The sequence below is a fragment of the Epargyreus clarus genome, unplaced genomic scaffold (genome assembly GCF_041222505.1).
Source record: "Epargyreus clarus isolate Ecla_fem2 unplaced genomic scaffold, WU_Ecla_fem_2.2 ptg000014l, whole genome shotgun sequence".
In the NCBI taxonomy this organism is placed as follows: domain Eukaryota; kingdom Metazoa; phylum Arthropoda; class Insecta; order Lepidoptera; family Hesperiidae; genus Epargyreus; species Epargyreus clarus.
Window position 1 is genome coordinate 14,781,703 of NW_027332222.1, and position 19,473 is coordinate 14,801,175.

Below are 19,473 nucleotides of genomic sequence, written 5' to 3' on the forward strand. Positions count from 1 at the left end.
GCGGACTTCCAATATTTTCACCCACGCCTCAAAATTCTATTCAAGTCGAAAAGGATTATTATCCGCTTAAAATAACACACGGTAATGGCATCCCACGTTTGGTCCCACGAAATTCGCATCGCTTTATGAAGGTGTTATACATCTAGATTACTTAGCAGTCGCAATAAAAGCGGGTTCACGGACGTGATATCGCCGCAGCCTTACGTGAAATGTGCAGTTTTTGCAACAAATTACTTAGAATTTGTCGCCGTATAAGACAGTGCGAAAATTCACATTAGAATTGTCATTTTAATGTTTTTGGACGGCTATATGCTAAGCGTATGCACGTTTTATGGCTGTATAAATAACTTTTATGACTATTTTTTGTAACACATGTTTCATATATACGAAATTTTCTGTTGCATTCCCAAAACTCGCACCTGTGCGTTGGTATTTATACGATCTAATTTAATGGTAGCCGGTCTAGACTCATTATCAGATCGTATTATTGAGTTTTGCAATAAGACCAATCAGAGTGGTCTCAATAGAAATTTTAGTTTGATGATTAATTGAAAGCATCGCGTAAAAAAATCGCTGACAAATCGAGACGCTATCACGTGTTCTGAGTATTCTGGTTGAGATTATTGCGTTTCGTTTTTTCAGATGTGTTTTTGTTGTGCGATTTGCACAAAAGGCTGTGGGTAGCCGAACCTTTCAAGGACTCCTACGTTCCGCTTCAGGAGGTTTCTATTTGTTTGCCATGAGAACCACCATTAACTCGCCAACAATTTTGTCTATATAACTTCCTGTGTTTTAAACCTAAGCTAAATTTGGGTTTATTATATCACATTCAAGTCTACACAACTTTTTCTCAGGTCATATGTATGCTACGCTCCGTCGCTTCTGATTTATAGAGGTCTTGTTTCACATCTTTCGTACTGAGATTGGCAGACGTGCTGTTTTTTACATTTTTAATGGCTTGCCTTCATCAATTGTTCGCCACTAGCGAGCAGCGTTGAAATTAGTTGATTCAATTTGTCAGTGTTTTTTGCACCATCAAAAAGTTTCTAAATCTGTATCCCGGTGTTTGTCTTCTTTATAGCCTTCGTGCCTAATGAGTGCAGCATCATTTGTAACTTTAACGCCATTCGTACCACCTCCATCGACTTTTTTGTTAACTGTAATAGTGTTTTTTTTTATTGCACGCGGATCGCTCGCCGTATATTTTTTGGGAATACACTTACACTCAAATTTGTGTCCATTATTCTAGTCATCGTATCTTGATGAGTTCCATAGTACCACTAGTAATGAGATCGTCCAGATATAAAACGTACGGCTACCTAATGTTTTTTGTTCGTTACACCGTTTAATAAGCGCTGACGAAGTATCGAAAATTAGTTAAACATTTTAAATGATTTTAATTTATTTTTTATACTTGGACGTTCGTTGGCGAATCGTCAGAGCGAGTTAGTGATGAATAGAGCTATAAAATCTGTCTGGTATGGTATGGTATGGAATTATTGTGCACTAAAACGTGGAATGTTTAAACTTTTATGCAGAATGGAATTTTATAAGGACAGTTTAATGAACTGTTTATATAGTAAAAAATATTTTTTATTAATCCACTTGTGAGATGAACAAGTGCTGAGCATAAAAACATGCTCTTTGTATTGTATTGCTTTGGAGAACTTGCACACATCTCTCTATATGGATTTTAAAGCAAGTCTATTTTTTGGCAAGGCTGTACTGAAAAAGTAGTGAAAAATCGTCAAATGTTTAGGGAACGAAAACTTTTGAAAACATTGTTCATACTCATAAGGATTTAGTTTCCTTCCCATGTTTTCCTGAATTATACATGCAACTTATAAATGTTTTCTAATTCGCATTACCTGCTTAAATTTCTTGGATTTGTAGACCTTCAATGCCATCGCAATCAGAGTCGCCCGGGGGTATCGTACCATATCGTATGAGGCGGCGACAGTCCTGGGGCGGTGTCCGCCCCTGGACATTCTGGCGGATATGGACGCACGGGTCTTCCATAAGATCCGCGTCCTCCGTCAGAGGACGGAACCCTTCGACGAAGAGACGATCGGAGCGCTTCGGAGGAGAGCCAGATGGCGCGCTCTGAGGTGCTGGCGCGAACGGCTTCAGGAGCCTAGGAGCATACGCCAAAGGGTGGTTGACGCTATCCTACCGAACTTTCGGGCCTGGCTGAAGAGCAGGGGTAGAGTGACCTACCGCCTTACTCAGATACTCACCGGACATGGCTGTTTCGGTGAGTATCTGAACAGGATACAGAGGGAGGAGACGGCCCAGTGCTATCATTGCGGGCACGACGAGGATTCCGCACAGCACACGCTGCAGTACTGCCCAGCGTGGGAGTCGCAGCGGCGGATCCTCGTCGAAAAAGTGGGACCGGATCTCTCTCCGTCGGCCATCGTCGGAGCGATGGTTCAGCGTAGCGAAGCCTGGGACGGCATGATCACCTTCTGCGATGCAGTCATGTCCGCGAAGGAAGACGCCGAACGAGCAAGGGAGCGCGCTGAACCCGCTCGGAGGAGGAGTCGCCGCGGGCGTACGTAAAGGCCCCAGGCGCTGTGTCCCTGTAGTTTCGGGACCAGAATAGGGCTACGGTATCCCCTGCCTGTCGTAAGAGGCGACTAAAAGGGGGCTTCCGGGGTTGCGGGCGGCAAGAGTGGGTAGCTCGAACCGCCCGGTAAGCGACCCCGGGAAGGGCGGCGGTATGTGTGGTCGCATACCGTCGTACGCACCAGACGGTGTGGCGAGCGTCAAGCTCACCTGGGCGGAGCCCGACGGGGCAACGCGCTAAGAGGACTCCGGTTGCGTTCCTTTGGAGATCCCGGAGCCCTCAACGCAGCGCCGAGGACGGCCACCGGGGGGGTTTTAGTGCGGTAAAAATCCCACATAACCCTGCGTCGCTCCCACGGCGCCGGGTACCTTTTGAAGGTTTCCCCCTCGTAAACAAAAAAAAAAAAAAAAAAAAAAAAAAAAAAAAAAAAAAAAAAAAAAAAAAAAAAAAAAAAGACCTTCAATGCCTTGATGTGTCTTAACTTGATTTTAAGGGTTTATCCTTATATATACGGTAAAATGGCAAACGGCCAAGGCTATACTTTGATCATCACTGTAAGAATATTTACTTGTTTCATACTTTTCATACATAGACGAGATTAAGTGTTTAAACTTATATTCCCAGTTTAATATACATTGTATATAGTAAATCTCAATGCCATGAATTTCTTGTTGCAGGAGAACATAGACCCGTCACCGTACAGCCTGTCGCCCGTATCAGCTAAATCACAGAAGCTGCTGCGTTCCCCCCGGAAGGCGACCCGCAAGATATCCCGGATCCCGTTCAAGGTGCTCGACGCCCCGGAGCTGCAGGACGACTTCTACCTGAACCTGGTGGACTGGTCCGCGCAGAACGTGCTCAGCGTCGGTCTCGGGTGCTGCGTGTATCTGTGGAGCGCTTGCACTAGCCAGGTACGTTTGGCCTACCAGAGGACTGTTGTTTGTATTGTGAGCAGCAAACGAGCATGCGCCGGATGGTAAGTGGCAACTGCTGGCCAATTGTAATTGACCTTAGATAGAAAAAGATTACCCTGAAGTCCGGTACAAATGCCTTGCTACTATTGAGGACTAAGATGGACGCCTTGTATGTAAGTTTGCGGAAAATCTGACTACTATAATCGTAAGTATAGCAAACTTACCATCCTAGCTCTCAAGAGCGGCTATACATCTGTAATCGACTTCAGATAAACCCCTGTTCTATATGAAGTTGGTTACAGATGATCATGGTAGTGTACCTCTACACTACCTACTACTACTCCACTACCTACTGTTACTACTTACTTAAGTAATGACTCATTTCTATTAGACGATATTGACCACTTCAATCTTTACTTCAAAAGATTCTTCTTTTAAAAAGATAGATAAAGGAGTAAAGGAGTAAGATAGATCTCTACGTGTGCGGATGTTGAGTTTGACATTTATTAGGGCACTAAATATTTTGGAAATTAAACTATATAGTTCCTTAACTAACTAACTAACTAACTAACCAACTAACTACGCCAATACGTTACGCCGAGTGATCGCCCATCACAATGGGTGTTTGAGTGACGTGACCTGATTTGGCGGTTATCTCCCGTTATTAATCTATTTTCACTTCTCTAGTGGGTAGCGGCCATCTTTTCTGATTTTTTTGGAAACGACTCTATCTAACAAATTGTATTACGGTGTACGTAATAATGCTTAGGGCCTGGTTCACATTTTTTTTATAATGTAGGAAACGACCATTCAGACCATCTGATGGAATGAGTCTGACTTCGCTGACGCTATCAAAAAAAATAAATAAATATAATGATAACATTCGTTTTAAACATTCGTAGAAGCTACTCTGTAAGCATAAATAAATTTGTACTTCTAAAAGAACTAATAGACATCTTCACCTCAAGATAAGTTGACAGTTAGGGCTCAGGACCTCAGGTAGGCTTGAGGTCGACCACAAATGCGTTGCTACCCTAGAGGACTAAGTTTGAACACCTCAGATAAGTTTGTACATTTAACCACAGCCTTCAAAATCGGAACACAGCAGCGCCTAACACTAGTGTTATTGGACACAAGTACATAGGTGTGGTGGTGGTGCCTCCACTTTCAAATTTAACTCTCAAACTAATATTGAATAACTTTCACAAAACATACAAAAAATACCAATTACTTAGGACCCATATAAACCATTCTTTGATCAATATTTACGACAAAATAACGACAAAAAAAAAACATAACATAATAAAAAAAACATGAAACTTGAAAAAAAAATATAGAATATATATAAATAAAGAATATTACCAAAGCGTAAAAACTTACCTACGACTGATAAAAATGGGAGTGTATGATTCCGTAATGGCCCATGAGGGGATCGAACCCGCGACCTTCGCGTTATTAGCACGACGCTCTAATCAACTGAGCTAATGGGCCGGTACTGTATGTGACGAAATAAACTACCATAATGTACAAGATGTGTAGTCTTGTACGTAAAGTGTTATTTAATTTAATGTGTGTGAAATAATTATAGTGTAATACAAAGGAATAAAATTCTTAAAGAAATAGAAGAAGGGAAGAAAATGTGCGTAAGTGGCGCCCCCACGGCGAAGATAACACAGAAACCTTTTTAGACGTTTGTAGTGTGTCATTAAATATATTTTTTATTTTTTTTTATTTTGTGTCTGTACCCTTAGTATGAGTTTTACGTTTGCTCGAAAACGTGCGCCGTTTACGTTTCCGCGCACACAGCGCCCTCGTGTACCGTAACTGTGAACTAAAATTCCACAATATAAATTTAAATCTAAAATTAAATTAAAAATAAATGCATTGTATTTATATTTGTAAAATAAAATGATGTTACAATTGACTATTCAGTTCTTTAAAACCCATAATGGGAAATTTTAGTTCCGATACGGTCAACGGGGGCGCTGTATGTCCGAAAACGAAAACAGTGAACGTTTTCAAGCAACTTAAACGAAGGGTACTGTAGTTGGCACACTTATTAAAGAAATTGGATTACAAACTTGTTAGGTTTGTGGATTGGTTCATTTTCATCATCATCATCACGAAACAGGCTAATACAAAACTGAAAAAATAATATTTCATTTGACAACCAATTTTCTTTGACCTAGTAAACTTTACTTTTAACAATAAAAAGTTCTCAAATTTTCGCGGCACCACCGCCACACCTATTTCTGCCTAATAACTGCAGCATTAAGCGCTGGTGGGTTACGTGCCAGGAATTTGTACCTTTAGACCCCTCGTTTTAGAGGCCGAGTTTCCTAACCACTAGCTTATCACTGCTGTCTACCTATATTATATTTTTTTTTTGTATAAAGTACCAAGAGAGTAATACGTACTTTATATTAATTACAATCTAGCCTAATTAGTAATTCTTACTCTAACTAATGAGTAATTCTACGCTAACTTAAACTGCTAAATAATCATATAATGAAGGTAACGTCCTCTGACACTGCACTTCTTTGTTTTATCACATAAGGGAGTAGACACATTGTTCTTGTGTTCTATAAATACCTATATTATAATGAAATATATTTGTTTCCCAGGTGACGCGACTATGCGACTTGTCGTCGGAGGGGAATGCTGTGACGTCAGTCGCGTGGAGCGAGCGCGGTCACCTCGTGGCGGTCGGCACACAGAAAGGACACATCAGCGTGTGGGATGTCGCTGTTAATAAGGAGGTATGGTTAACCATTTAGAAGCTATTCAAGGTAGAACCACCACCCACTGTGGTTCGACTCTGGTGTCACCGCCACACCTATTTCTGCCTAATAACAGCAGCAAACGCTGCTGTGTTCTGGTTTTAAGGGTGTCGTAAGGGAGGCATACTTTTCCGAGGGATTTCAACTTAGCCCTTAGGGGTAGCGGCGTTTACACTAGAAAATACACGATGTTTATTTCGTGTCAATCAATTATTACAATTTAATTTATTTTTACGGATGACTGTAGTTAAATAAAATAATAATAAAAAACAGGGCATGGCACAAACTTGGCCCATGAGGGGATCGAACCCGCGACCTTCGCGTTATTAGCACGACGCTCTAACCAACTGAGCTAATGGGCCGGTAGCATTTCATACGAAATTAAGTGGTAGGTTCAAGAAGATTAGACATGTTATTATACAATGTATGCTATGTATATAATATTCATGTTATTGATCTAGTGGAAAGAAACAATGTTGTTGTTCTGAAACTGGAGATTTTATTCTATTAATATAATGTTCTAATATACAATAATAAATTATACTAAATAACAAATAAAAAAAAATACATACCTGAAATGAGAGAAACGACATTAAAGTTGCTTTTCCACAAAGTTCTTTTCACATTTAAATTCATGACACATTTTAACGTCACAAATAATAGACATTAATCCTTACTACTAATATAAATCCGAAAGTAACTCTGTCTGTCTGTCTGTCTGGTTGTCTCTTCTTCACGCCTAAACCACTAAACCGATTTTAATGAAATTTTGTACAAAGATAGTCTGAGACCCGAGAAAGGACATAATATAGTTTTTATCCTGGAAATCCCCCGGGAACTAGGGATGGCGATGAAAGATCGATTAATCGGAGAATCGATCTTTTGGACCCAAAACATCGATTATTTTAATCGCTATTAGTAAGGATTGAATCGTAAATTATGCATTTGATCAAGTGATGATCTTTAGCAAAGTTGAAGGTATGAATTTTCAGTTTTATGTATGTTAGTATGTTATATTTATTAACGCGGGCGAAGCCGCGGTCAAAAACTAGTAAAAAATAAGTAGAAATAGACATAGACAATATAAATATTAAAGAAAGGAGTCTTTTCTTTACATGTATATGTAATGGTGGAAAAAGGGAAATGTTTTTTCTGAGGTGATAAAGTGTGTTCATTCCTTCCATATTTTTATATATAAATAATGATTGTTGTATAGAAATTGAATTCATACCTCGTTCATAACAAGAATACCTACTATGTGATTCATCGAACTAGACGGTCCCGTACTCTTTAGTATGGCACAACTTTTTTTTAAATTATTTATGTAAATAAAAACATATTTTATATGTGTAACAACATATGTCGAAAGCCGATAATTGCTTCGGCCGGTAGTTTGCATTTATTTATAGTTTATTTACATAAAAAAAATAGGAGAAATATGTGTCGGGGATCCTCTGTTTCGAAGAGTCTGTTGCAAATTAAATTGATAGCTTTTATCAGGAGTACCTATAAATTGAAGTTTTGTCCACCAGGTAACGAAATTGCAAGGTCACATAGCCCGTGTGGGCGCTCTGGCGTGGAACGGCGACATACTGAGCTCCGGCTCCCGGGACAGGCACATCAGGCAGCGGGACACCAGGACACCGGGTATGTACCCGAAACTGTATAGCACGCCATCTGTCCGACGTTTATTTTAGTGTTTGCTGTGTATGGGAGTTTGGGGAAGGTAGGATAGATGGCGGTAATAAAAAGTAAATGAGTTTTGCCAAAATTTACCAACCAACCAAAATAAACCCAAAACTGTATAGCACGCCATCTGTCCGACGTTTATAGGAAGTGTTTGCTGTGTGTGGGAGCTTGGGGCAGGTGATGTAGATGGCGGTAATAAAAAATGTGTTATGCCAAAATCTACCAACCAACCAAAAAATCCCCAAAACTGTATAGCACGCCATCTGCCCGACGTTTTAAGAAAGCGTTTGCTGTGTGTGGGAATTTGGGGAAGGTGGGATAGATGGCGGTAATAAAAAGTAAATGTGTGATGCTAAAACACATTACGTCGATTTCATGACTTTTTTTGGGTAACAACAACGTGGGTTAAATCAATTTTGGGAATTTTTGGTGGGTATAAATCCCATGTTCAGGTGTCGCTACCACAGCACTGGCTACCTTTTGAAAGTTCCGCTCTCGTTCTAAAAAAAAATATGTATATTAGTTTGAGACATGTGAGGAAAATGGGGCTGAAAAGTTGAAGTAACATTATTTTCATAAAAAAATATGCTCAGTAAAATAATGAAATCATTTTGAATACATGGACTTATGGAGCTTTCTTTGTAATTTATTTGTGTAGACAAGTGTTTTCGAAGTGTGGGTCGAGTCAATTCATATTAATCTTATTATTAGTATAGTTCCCAGACCCTTGCCCAGCTAAAGACAAAACGGTTTGCAGTCATGCCAAAATAATCATATACTTATATAATTACTATAAATAGATAAGTATAGATAGATATCTCACCGAATTTTATTTGAAGGAAGCCATTAAATGGCTTAAACAGCTAACAGTTCTGTCAGCCATTTAATAGCTGTCATGGTGTAATTTACGCGGAACAATGCCGACATGCGCAGTTAAGACACGAAATCGAAGAAAAAGTGCGGAGAAATATCGTGTCATGCGTAAATGCTCTAAAAACTACTTTTTAAGATTTTTCAAACACGAAAATAGATGACAGTGAAAATTTCAAATGTCAAAGCTGTTTACATTTTCTCGTTAGGTGTGAGTAATCTTTACTAATCTATGTTATTACAATGTTTTGTTCCAGCGATACAATCATCGAGGGTGTTGCAAGGGCACAGACAGGAGGTGTGCGGCCTGAAGTGGTCACCCGATGGTCAGTCGCTCGCGTCTGGTGGCAACGATAACAAATTGTTCGTGTGGTCACTGGTGAGTGTATTGAAATTCTCCTACTAATAGTCAAGTTAACTACAGATTGACAAAGTTTCAGCCAAATTGATTGGACAGTTTGAAATTTGACATGCTAATGTCCTGTGTACTTGCTATTTTTTTTAGTTCAATCGAAGGTCAGAAGAAAAATATAATATAAATATAAATAAAGGCTAATTACCCTTTTCATATATTAATTTAAAATAGTGCATTATCAAGTTCATGTATAAAAAAATGAAAAGACAAATAATCTCGAAAATGTGTGGTTAGGAAGATTATTATATTAACACAAGGCGTGCGGATTTAGTACGTGGTAACTCTTTTTTAACAGACCTTGTAACACATAACGCCAATCCTATCAGGACTTGATTACACATACCCATGGTCAACACAAATCTTAATGTTTACTAAACTGCACTTTAGCTACTACAACTTATAAAAAAAAGAAAATTACATTTACCTAATTGATTTTATTAACAGCAATTTATTACACAGATAAGTATTTTCACAACATATGTAGATATATTTAATTTGAGAACCGTTTTATCGTACCGTGAGACCGCGGTTTCGCGGTGAGAGTAGTCTGAAACTTTGATAAACGTTTGCGGTCCCCGCCGCGGTGATAACGTGTGTACTGGTGTAGCTTTACGTTATAAATGTCCTTTTAGGAAACGTTTAAAGTTGACAAATTGCCTTCTTGCGTTTGGTTAGTGAGTTAGTATTAATTGTAATTTTAAAAAATCTTAAATCAAATCCATCTTTATCTTATACAGGGTGAATTTTTAAAACGGGCCTTCAAGGCCAAATCGGAAACTATAAGGATTAGCGAAAAATGCTGAAAGGAGTTACGAGGCCGATTTTGATAAAAACTAAATCTGCATCATTACTTTTTTAAAATAACTTTTTCCCTAACCGGGAATCGAACGAGTTCATTTTGAAAAAAAATGCACCCTCTATATTATTCCACTATCTGATAGTGCTGCTTATAAGGATCAAAATATGGAAAGTAATGATAAATGGCAAACTAAAGGAAAAGCCTCAATTTTAAGAAAATACATATTTTTCCATATTAATTTGGCAGTTAAGTTTCCGCCATTCATTAATTTAAACATTTCGTGTATTAACATTTTTTTTGGCTCAATGTTTCTAATCATTCGAAATGGACGTTTTGTTTCCCAATAATTTATATTTTTATGTCCGACTTAGCTAAGGTTATTTTTAGGACCATTAAAATAGATTTACTTGCTATGGGCGGAGTTTCGTTTAATACAGATGTAAAGTTGACAATTTGCGAGAATTACCTTTAGAGTCAAATCCGAGTGATTACTAGAAAAAGAAATATAGAAAATCATATTTAGCGTTAAACGAATTTGTAAACAACAAACAATAAGGATTTACTATTTAATCAGTTATCTATTTTCATTAAAAAATAAATCCTAAAAACGGCGGTAACTTATTTGCCAAACTATTACTTTCTCATACTAAGCCGTATGTCATAGTCATAACATCGAATAATTAGTTGATTAACCAACAAATTCTTCAATGGTATGACTTATGTCTGTTTCTAAAGAATTATACATAAATCATTTGTTATGTATAATCCTTAAGGATTAGTATGCCAATGTATGGAAAAATACGTATTTTCTTCAAAATTTTCCTTTTCCTTTAATTTTTCACATAACATTACTTCCCAGAATTTGATCCTTATAAGCGACACTATCAGATAGTGGAATAATATAGAGGGTGTATTTTTTTTCAAAATGAACTCGTTCGATTCCCGGCTAAGGAAAAAAATATTAAAAAAAACTAATGATGCAGTTTTAGTTTTTATCAAAATCGGCCTCGTAACTCCTTTCAGCATTTTTCGCTAATCCTTATAGTTTCGGATTTGGCCCTGAAGGCCCGTTTTAAAAATTCACCCTGTATATTAAATTGTTTTTTGCAAAAGTAAAAAGTCTGTAAAAATAAGTATTTTAAATGTTAAAACGAAATAACATAATTTTAAATTACTAGAAAGTTAATAGAGTATATTTTTTTTATTCTTATTTCATAAAGTTATTTATAAAATAAGCAGTTTTTTTGAAATGTTAATTATACATTTCATGCGGCGTGGGAACGAAGCGTTATTGTTTAATTGTATATCGTATTTGCACGTCATTTGCGGAATTGCGGTTATATGTATGTAATTATGTGTTTATTTCCTTTGCATGCGTATATAATATAGAGCGTAAGTGCGTATGTAATTAAATAATGTTATTATGTTTATATTTTGAAATAATAACTAAATAAGTCTTGACGCTCATAATTTTAAAGAATTATATGTTTGAATATAATACATAATTAAGTTATATGTTTATTAATAATAGATTTATTAAATGACAGTTGGATATTTTTATAATTAGTATTAGGGTTATATTTTGCATACCTTTAGAGGTTGAATGTAAAGGACATTTATTTAATATGGGAGTAGCAGACGAGCATGCAGTCCACCTGATGGTAAGTGGCTACTGCCGCCCATGGACATCTGTAATCAATCCCAGATAGGATTAGATATTCCTACCTGAGGTCGGCCACAGATGCGCCGCTACCCCTGTGGACTAAGCTGGAACGCCTCGGAAAAATATGTCTCCCTTACCACACCCTTCAAACCAGAACACAGCAGCGCTTAACACTTTTGTTATGAGCCAGAAATAAGTGTGGCGGTGGTGCTGCCGGAGTTGAACGACAAATGGTTCTACCTTCAAAAATCAATTGTTATAACAATTTTGTTATAACAGCTATATATACCTATATTGATGCAAATAAATGATTTGATGTTAATCTTACCCCTATTTCCCCTTGTCCGTAGCACTCGACCTCATTTTGTTATAATACTGTATTCACGTATGTTCATGCGTATAAACGATTTGATGTTAATTTTACCCCGCAGCACTCGACCACACCGGTGCAGACGTACTCGGCGCACGTGGCGGCGGTGAAGGCGATCGCGTGGTCGCCGCACCAGCACGGCCTGCTCGCGTCCGGCGGCGGCACCGCCGACCGCTGCGTGAGATTCTGGAACACGCTCACCGGACAGCCGATGCAGTGCGTCGATACTGGTGAGTGGGCACCGACACCGGTATAGTCCGCGCCAAACTTCTAGTCCGCTCTGAAGTTGTTGCGTGCAGGTTGACTTAGCATACACATTGTAAAAATTTATGACAGCCATTGACTATACATATAAATAATCGACAGTTGACAGTTTTTTCTAAGAAAGCCTTACATATGTCGCTCGTCGGTCGCTCAAACGATAAATTAGTCGTCTGAGTGACAGCGGATTAATCGACTACGCAGTATCTTAAGCGACAAGATAGTACTATACGCTACTATCGCTCACGCGGTAGTAGCCAATGAGCCGTCCTTAACGATTAATTTAACAGCAGTGTAGCACTAGTATAATTTTATTTTCAAAAACAGTGTTAAAAATGTTATCACGAAGAAACTTCGTTATATGTACTTATACCATGTAAAAAGAATAATAATATTTTGTTGAATATGTTTGTTTACAGGATCACAAGTGTGCAACTTGGCGTGGTCGAAACACTCGAGCGAGTTGGTGTCCACACACGGATACTCGCAGAATCAGATCCTTGTATGGAAGTATCCTTCCCTGACACAAGTAAGTTAAACTTACGTTTTTAATTATAATTATTACAAGGGAATAGTCACAAATTCAACATTAACTTTGACTTACAGTAAAGCTAAGTGGTCAATGCCCCCCTATGAACATATGTTCTGTAACCAACTTCATACTATAGCTCTATATAAAGTAGATCTGAGGTGCGATGCAACTCCCGAGGGCTAAGATGGACACTTCAAATTTAATATATATTAACTTTCAAAAAGACTTCTGTAAAGGAACCACTCTGAATATAATATTCTTGATTTGATTTGATTAAGTCAGCTGACATTCGCACCCTTCTACATATAACTTCATATCGGAAATATGTGTACTTTCCTGGTACTCCAATACCGATTCTAATACCTTTAAAATTGTTCCCAGGTGGCAAAACTAACGGGACATTCGTATAGAGTGCTCTACTTAGCTTTGTCCCCCGACGGCGAGGCGATAGTAACGGGCGCCGGCGACGAAACGCTGCGGTTTTGGAACGTTTTCTCCAAAACGCCGTCGCACAAGGAGAACAAGAGTGTGCTCAACTTGTACACCGCGCTCAGATAAAGTGTTGCCATTGCACGCTAGTGTTGCCAGATTCAGTGTGTGGACTGTGGACTGTGATCAGTGCTGTCAGTTTGACGAAGTGTTGCCAGATGTAGACAAAGTTGCCAGTGTGTGGTGTCGTGAGCAGTTTTGGACGTGTGCGAGATATATAAACGTTTGTTGGTGTTGCCAGAATAATGGATAGCGTCAAAATAAGTTTGTTTTTTTTATAAAAAAAAAATGGAATATCGGTATCGATCAGTGTTGTCAGCCGTAAAAATCATATTTTAGTTTTAACGCTGCTCAACTAACCAATGTTATCTCGCTAACGATATTTACTGTCAATGTTGCCATGTGCAACTTATTTTTTGCATGAAACGTTGCAAGTTTTATAACCAAATTGGTTTCAAGGTGTTATTATTATTATATTTTTTCGCTCTAAGTTTAGTCTATTTAATCAACACCGTTGCATCGCAACTTGCCGTGTATATAAAATGAGAACTCTTCGGTTGTATATTTTGATTATGTTATATATTATTTTTTATATGGCAACATTATTATTGTGTATCACGCCACGAATTTCTGTGATTATTCGCGTGGAATGATAATGATTTTGCTAAACAAAAGTGGCGAAAACAATATACATACATACATACATACAATACTAATTATTTATGATCTTTCGTCCACTATTATGTTTTTCTCATAAATATACAATAATGATTGTACTTTTGTATGTTTTGTTAAATTGTAAAGAGCTGGGCTATAGTACACGATTCCGATTGCATTTCTTAGTTTAATTATACTATTATTTCAAGTAAGGTGATGATCGACTTTAGCTTTCGAACATAATATTCTATCGTTTGTACTATGGGGAGCAGTTATAGAGTATTAGGCTTAGCTCGCTATAAACTTTGCATGTTCATTGAAGAAATTTGCCTTTAAAACGTATCTAGCGTATCAGGCAGCTATTTAAAGACACTTTAAAGTACATTTTTATCAAATGTCACGTGTTGGTCACCACCTTAATTATTACTTTGAGTAGAGAGCGCGGTTTCCAATTTTAGACGCTAGGGGCGCTACACTACGGAAAATGTACATCAAAGCGCAAATACATTGTTCATGAATAAACGAATTTGTCTATGGACACACTGAATTCATAGACAAATTGGTTTGATCAATAGATGGGCGTGTATTAAGCATTCGACAATATACCCTTAAAGGTCAGCGAGATTTTGTAAGTCGCTAAGCTTGCAATATCGTATTTTATAAATAGACCTTATATTAGGTGTCTACAGTCTAAAATACGATATTGACAAACTACCTGATTTAATTCATCGGCCCTTGAGTCAGTATTGTCAAGATACTGTTCTATAATTATGGTCTGGTTATATCGACTGTATGATCTATACAACACTAGCGCCACCTACATAACTTTGAAGCTGTCCTTCTTATTGTAACAAGTTAACAATATTATGTTAATTTTTCCCATGCTTATAACAAAGATCATATTGTTTGATAGCGGTGTACATTAGTTTGTTTATTCATGTACATTTTGTATAATTTCATATATATTTCGACAGATATGCTTATGAATTATTGTTTGTACAGTACGAGCTGCGTTTTGTTTTTGTATACTGTAAAAAGTTGAACTTGAAACTGTGTTTATATAGAGACTGACTAAAATCATTCGTTGAACAAAAGAACTGAGAATATTATTTTAAAACAAATATCGATACCTTAATTCGCAAATCAGCCAACTCCACTTTTTGTCATTTTGTTTTTTTATTTATTTTTGATAGTAAATGGCGTTGAACGAAATCAAAATAAATAAAACGCAAACATTTTGACAAAAAGTGGAGTTGGATGATTTGCGAATTAAGTATCGATATCAGAAAAAAGACTTTATATTTTTGCACATTACTTTTTTTTAATTAAATTTTGTTCAATTCTGTAGTGCTAGTTTTCCTCGATTTTTATGTGAATTGATGTACTTTAATTACTAAAAGATGACTTACATATTATATTTGGTTATGAAGTTAAATTATTATAAGTTATCAGTTAATTTTCAGTTGGCAATTTAAAAGTTGTCTATAGTTTCTAAATGAATGATTTTAATCAGTTGTCTATGGTAATTTAGGCGGCTCACGCACTTAACACGAATATGCAATACGAAATATAGAATGTGTTTTTGACATAACGTTTATTTTCTTTATATGTAACAAAAATACACGAGAAGATCAAATAATACACAAGTTGACATATTTTTTCAAAAATTGTGTATGGGTTTTCAAAAATTAAAATACTTTGGAAATAAATTCATAATTTCGGGGGTTGAATTAGCATTTCAACATATCGATACTTTAATTTGCAAATCAGTCAAAAATTTTTTTTTTTATTTAATTTGATTTCCTTCAACGCCATTTACAATCAAAATAAATAAAAATAACATTTTGACAAAAAGTGGAGTTGGCAGATTTGCGAATTAAGGTATCGATATTTCATTTTGCATTTTGCTTTTCTCTTAAGTGTGCGAGCCGCTTCTTTATAAATTGTGTACATTTTATATTGATTACTTTGACCAATTTTGCTTGTAATATGAATTTAAAAACGTTTGTCGAAAAATCGACTCATTTCGAATGGTTTACAGTTTTGTAAAATTATTTACGCTTTTCGAGACGAATATTTGAATGTTTTGTATCAATTTCAAAATTATGTTGTCTTTAAATTGCGTTTCCTTTTTTTTTTCTAGCTTTTTGTGAGGTTGCAATTATTAATATTTAAATAATGTTTTTCTGTTTCAGCCAATATTGTGTTGTTTTTGCATGATAGAAAGATATATTATATCTTTAATTATCTATTTTTATCTTTAATAATGGCAACACAAAGTAGGAGGTTCCAGATTTAATTAAAATAATTCGGAGTTTAAATCGTGGTATTGTAAAAAATATGCAGGTAATGGTATGGATTTCGTTTTTGAAAAATTAGTAAGTTAGTGTATTTTGAATTTTCTTATATTTAACTAGTAACTTTTCTTAAATCCCCACCAATTCTTTCAAACGCATTAAAAAAATTAAAATATAGTTGTAGTTAAAGTTTTGTCTGATCTTAACATTTCTAGTATATCTGAATAATAGATTTAGAGATAAATTATTAAAACATTTACTAAATTAACTAATTATTTTCAAATGTTAGAGGTGCCTCTTATGATCTCATAACTTCGAGCGTATACTAAAATGTGTCAGCATTTGTATTTATTCGGTATGTAGGTGATTTTTGTATTTATTAATTAATTCTTGTCTAATTTAATTTGTCGAACTTTCGTCGCGAAATTGTTTGGAATGGGACAGAAGTTTCGACTCAGGTGCGTTTATAGACAAGCTGATTTCTGGTGATACGAATTTAACATCGTATATTAGTAGTTAGGTGAAGAAGACGCGATATGCTCGGATAACCAGCGCCGGTAACCGGCTTCTCTATACGCACCAATAGGATAAGTGAAGTAGTTTTGCTTCGGAAACGATATATTCGCACCCTTTCACCCTTACCACCTAACCGTCGTTTTCGAAGCAAAGTTTAAGATTCCGAGGTACTTCTACAGTAAATATTTTTTTACATTTAATAAAATAATACCCTTATGTGTATATATCATAATTCCTATTAGATTAGTAATATTCAATTGGATTTGTGCAATTTAGATTACTTATATATGAATAGGCGGTTTTAGTTTCTGTTCAAGATTGCTTTGTTCAGAAATACATTAAAAAAAGCTTAAGTAATTTCAAATATATATTTTAGTATTAACTCTAGACTGTTATCCACCGATTTATTGAAGTATATTCTCCAAATACAGTCACTAAAACTGCTTTCTAGTTTGTAGTATCGCATTTTCTACGACACCAAATATTAACTGATTTTTTGTTTCGTTTAACTAAATTAAAAAATTGTGTGTTTACACGTGTGTGCTTTCGGTGTTTTAGTGTCCAACACTACTAAAAGTCATTTCTAAAGTATAATAGTGTTTTAGATAGATTTAAATCATAGATATAACCTACTTTATTGTGGCAACTCCAAAATTCTAACAGCAATTTTAAAATTAAAAAAAGTATATAAAATGTTTATCTATTTATATAATTTGGAAATAAATAAATGGATGAACTTTTATAGCGTTTTCGAAATGAGTAAAAAGATGAAATTAATATCTTTATTACGTTCAATGTTAGGTCACTTGCCAAAAATAAGCATCTAGGCTGTATCGTTGATTTAAATCTATGAATCTAGGTGTTTCTTGCTTGTTTTGATCATTACCCATCCGACCAATCAGAAACGAGTTTATTTAAGCGTTCTGATTGGCGCCTTTAGTTTCCTAACTGTTTTTATATTACTTATTTTTATTGCCTTTCCTTCCTGATTTCTAAGCAAACATTATTTTCTAAATTTATGATCAAGACAAGCGACAAATACTTATTTAGAAATAGAAATTAGGTTTTTTTTTGTAAAGGACCGTTCGCTTACCCCATAACAAACATAATAAATTAAAAGTATTTATCTTCCTAAAACATATTATATTCATTATCATGTATATTTTGTAAGGTAACATATAATTATTTAATAAAACTTGAACATACTCCGAGCGTTGGGTCCTTATTGTAATCATGTAATGTAAAATTACAAAAGATTTATTTATACATAGAGAAAAATAATATATTGAATGCACCTATGTAAAGATAGACTGATATAGTTATGGCAAATGTTCATATGTAATAGTAGAAATAAAATATTAAACTGTGTGATCTAAACTGTTGTGGTTTTATTTGACTCTAGGATTTCCTGTTGTGGATGTCATGGATACACACAAGAAGAGAACAGTAATTAACACGCACACCTTCTAACTTATCATTAAGCTTTCTGCTTGGCCGAGGATTGAACCAAAGGCAGGCGAAGCTCGGCCTGTACTTGTCATTAGGGTAATCAGAATTCTAAAGTATAGGCAAACGTTTTTTAATTAAAATAACATAATAAAAAATAGGTAAACTTGAAGTAACATATTTTTGAAACATATTTCTGCATCATTGTGGCCCAAATGACCCGAGTAATTGGGTTTGACTTAATTCTACTCTCGGCTATATAAAATAAGAGGTTCTCCGTTGACCCTACTTCATAAAAAGCTCCATTCACAAAATATTTATTCATATTTATAAATCCAGAGTGCGATATACCTGTCTACTGAAAATCGAACCTGGAGTATTATTTGCAGACCAGCACAGTGATTTTAAAAGTGACAAAAGTGATATTTTATATGAAATGAAATGAAATGAAATATGTTTATTTTGTATAGGCCAACGGCGGCACTTACAAATTGTCAGTTACAATATTTTCTTAAACTACTACCGGATCGGAACGCGACCTCTACTGAGAAGATCCGGTAAGAAACTCAGTGGGTTTGTCTTTTTTAATTTTAAAAATAATTATTCTCTTTTTAATTTTTTTTTAAATGCCATTATTTTTACATATAATTAATAAAGCATTAGCTCCAGTATCTTGCTTTACATTTATCTAAAAAAAAAGAAGTTTGTTCAGCAAGATACGCTACACTTTGACATTTTCTTAATTAACTAATAATTATGTTATTGATCAGTCCCAAGCTGTTTTATCATTAATATAATCAGAAATTTTATAATAAGCTTTACGACTAAGTGTGCTTTTGATAATAACTTTAAATTTATTAATTGACAAATTTCTGATTTTGATGGGCAGTTTATTATAAAAACGTATACATTGACCCACAAAAGAATTACTTATTTTGTGGAGACGAGTAACATGTGTAGAAAGGTTAAGTTTGTTCCTTGTATTTACATTATGCGTGTCACACCGTTTTACAAATTTATCAATATTTTTCCTTACATAAATTAGGTTTTCATATATGTATTGGGATATAACAGTTAGAATATTTATTTCTTTAAATAGTTCTTTTAGTGAAGCTCTTGGAGGCAGGCTGTAGATAGCTCGTATAGCTCTCTTTTGCAATATAAATATATCATTTAGGTGTGACGAGCACCCCCATAGCAATATAC

The 19,473-nt window shown here is 35.7% G+C and overlaps 1 protein-coding gene and 2 non-coding genes across 3 annotated transcripts in view; 1 reads left to right on the forward strand and 2 right to left on the reverse strand.

Annotated features, from left to right (window-relative positions):
- fzr (fizzy and cell division cycle 20 related) overlaps positions 1 to 18,198 on the forward strand; it is a 60,551-nt gene extending 42,353 nt beyond the window's left edge. The window contains exons 3-9 of the mRNA XM_073079171.1: positions 3,247 to 3,480; positions 6,108 to 6,242; positions 7,796 to 7,910; positions 9,080 to 9,201; positions 12,131 to 12,299; positions 12,750 to 12,859; positions 13,244 to 18,198. Coding sequence (XP_072935272.1) covers positions 3,247 to 3,480; positions 6,108 to 6,242; positions 7,796 to 7,910; positions 9,080 to 9,201; positions 12,131 to 12,299; positions 12,750 to 12,859; positions 13,244 to 13,420 — 1,062 coding nt within the window. The 3' untranslated portion in view covers positions 13,421 to 18,198. The remainder of the gene's footprint in view (positions 1 to 3,246; positions 3,481 to 6,107; positions 6,243 to 7,795; positions 7,911 to 9,079; positions 9,202 to 12,130; positions 12,300 to 12,749; positions 12,860 to 13,243) is intronic.
- On the reverse strand, positions 4,901 to 4,974 carry TRNAI-AAU (transfer RNA isoleucine (anticodon AAU)). The gene has a single exon. It is a non-coding gene; the product is annotated as a tRNA-Ile (tRNA).
- On the reverse strand, positions 6,552 to 6,625 carry TRNAI-AAU (transfer RNA isoleucine (anticodon AAU)). Its single transcript has one exon. It is a non-coding gene; the product is annotated as a tRNA-Ile (tRNA).
- Positions 18,199 to 19,473: the final 1,275 nt, after the last annotated feature.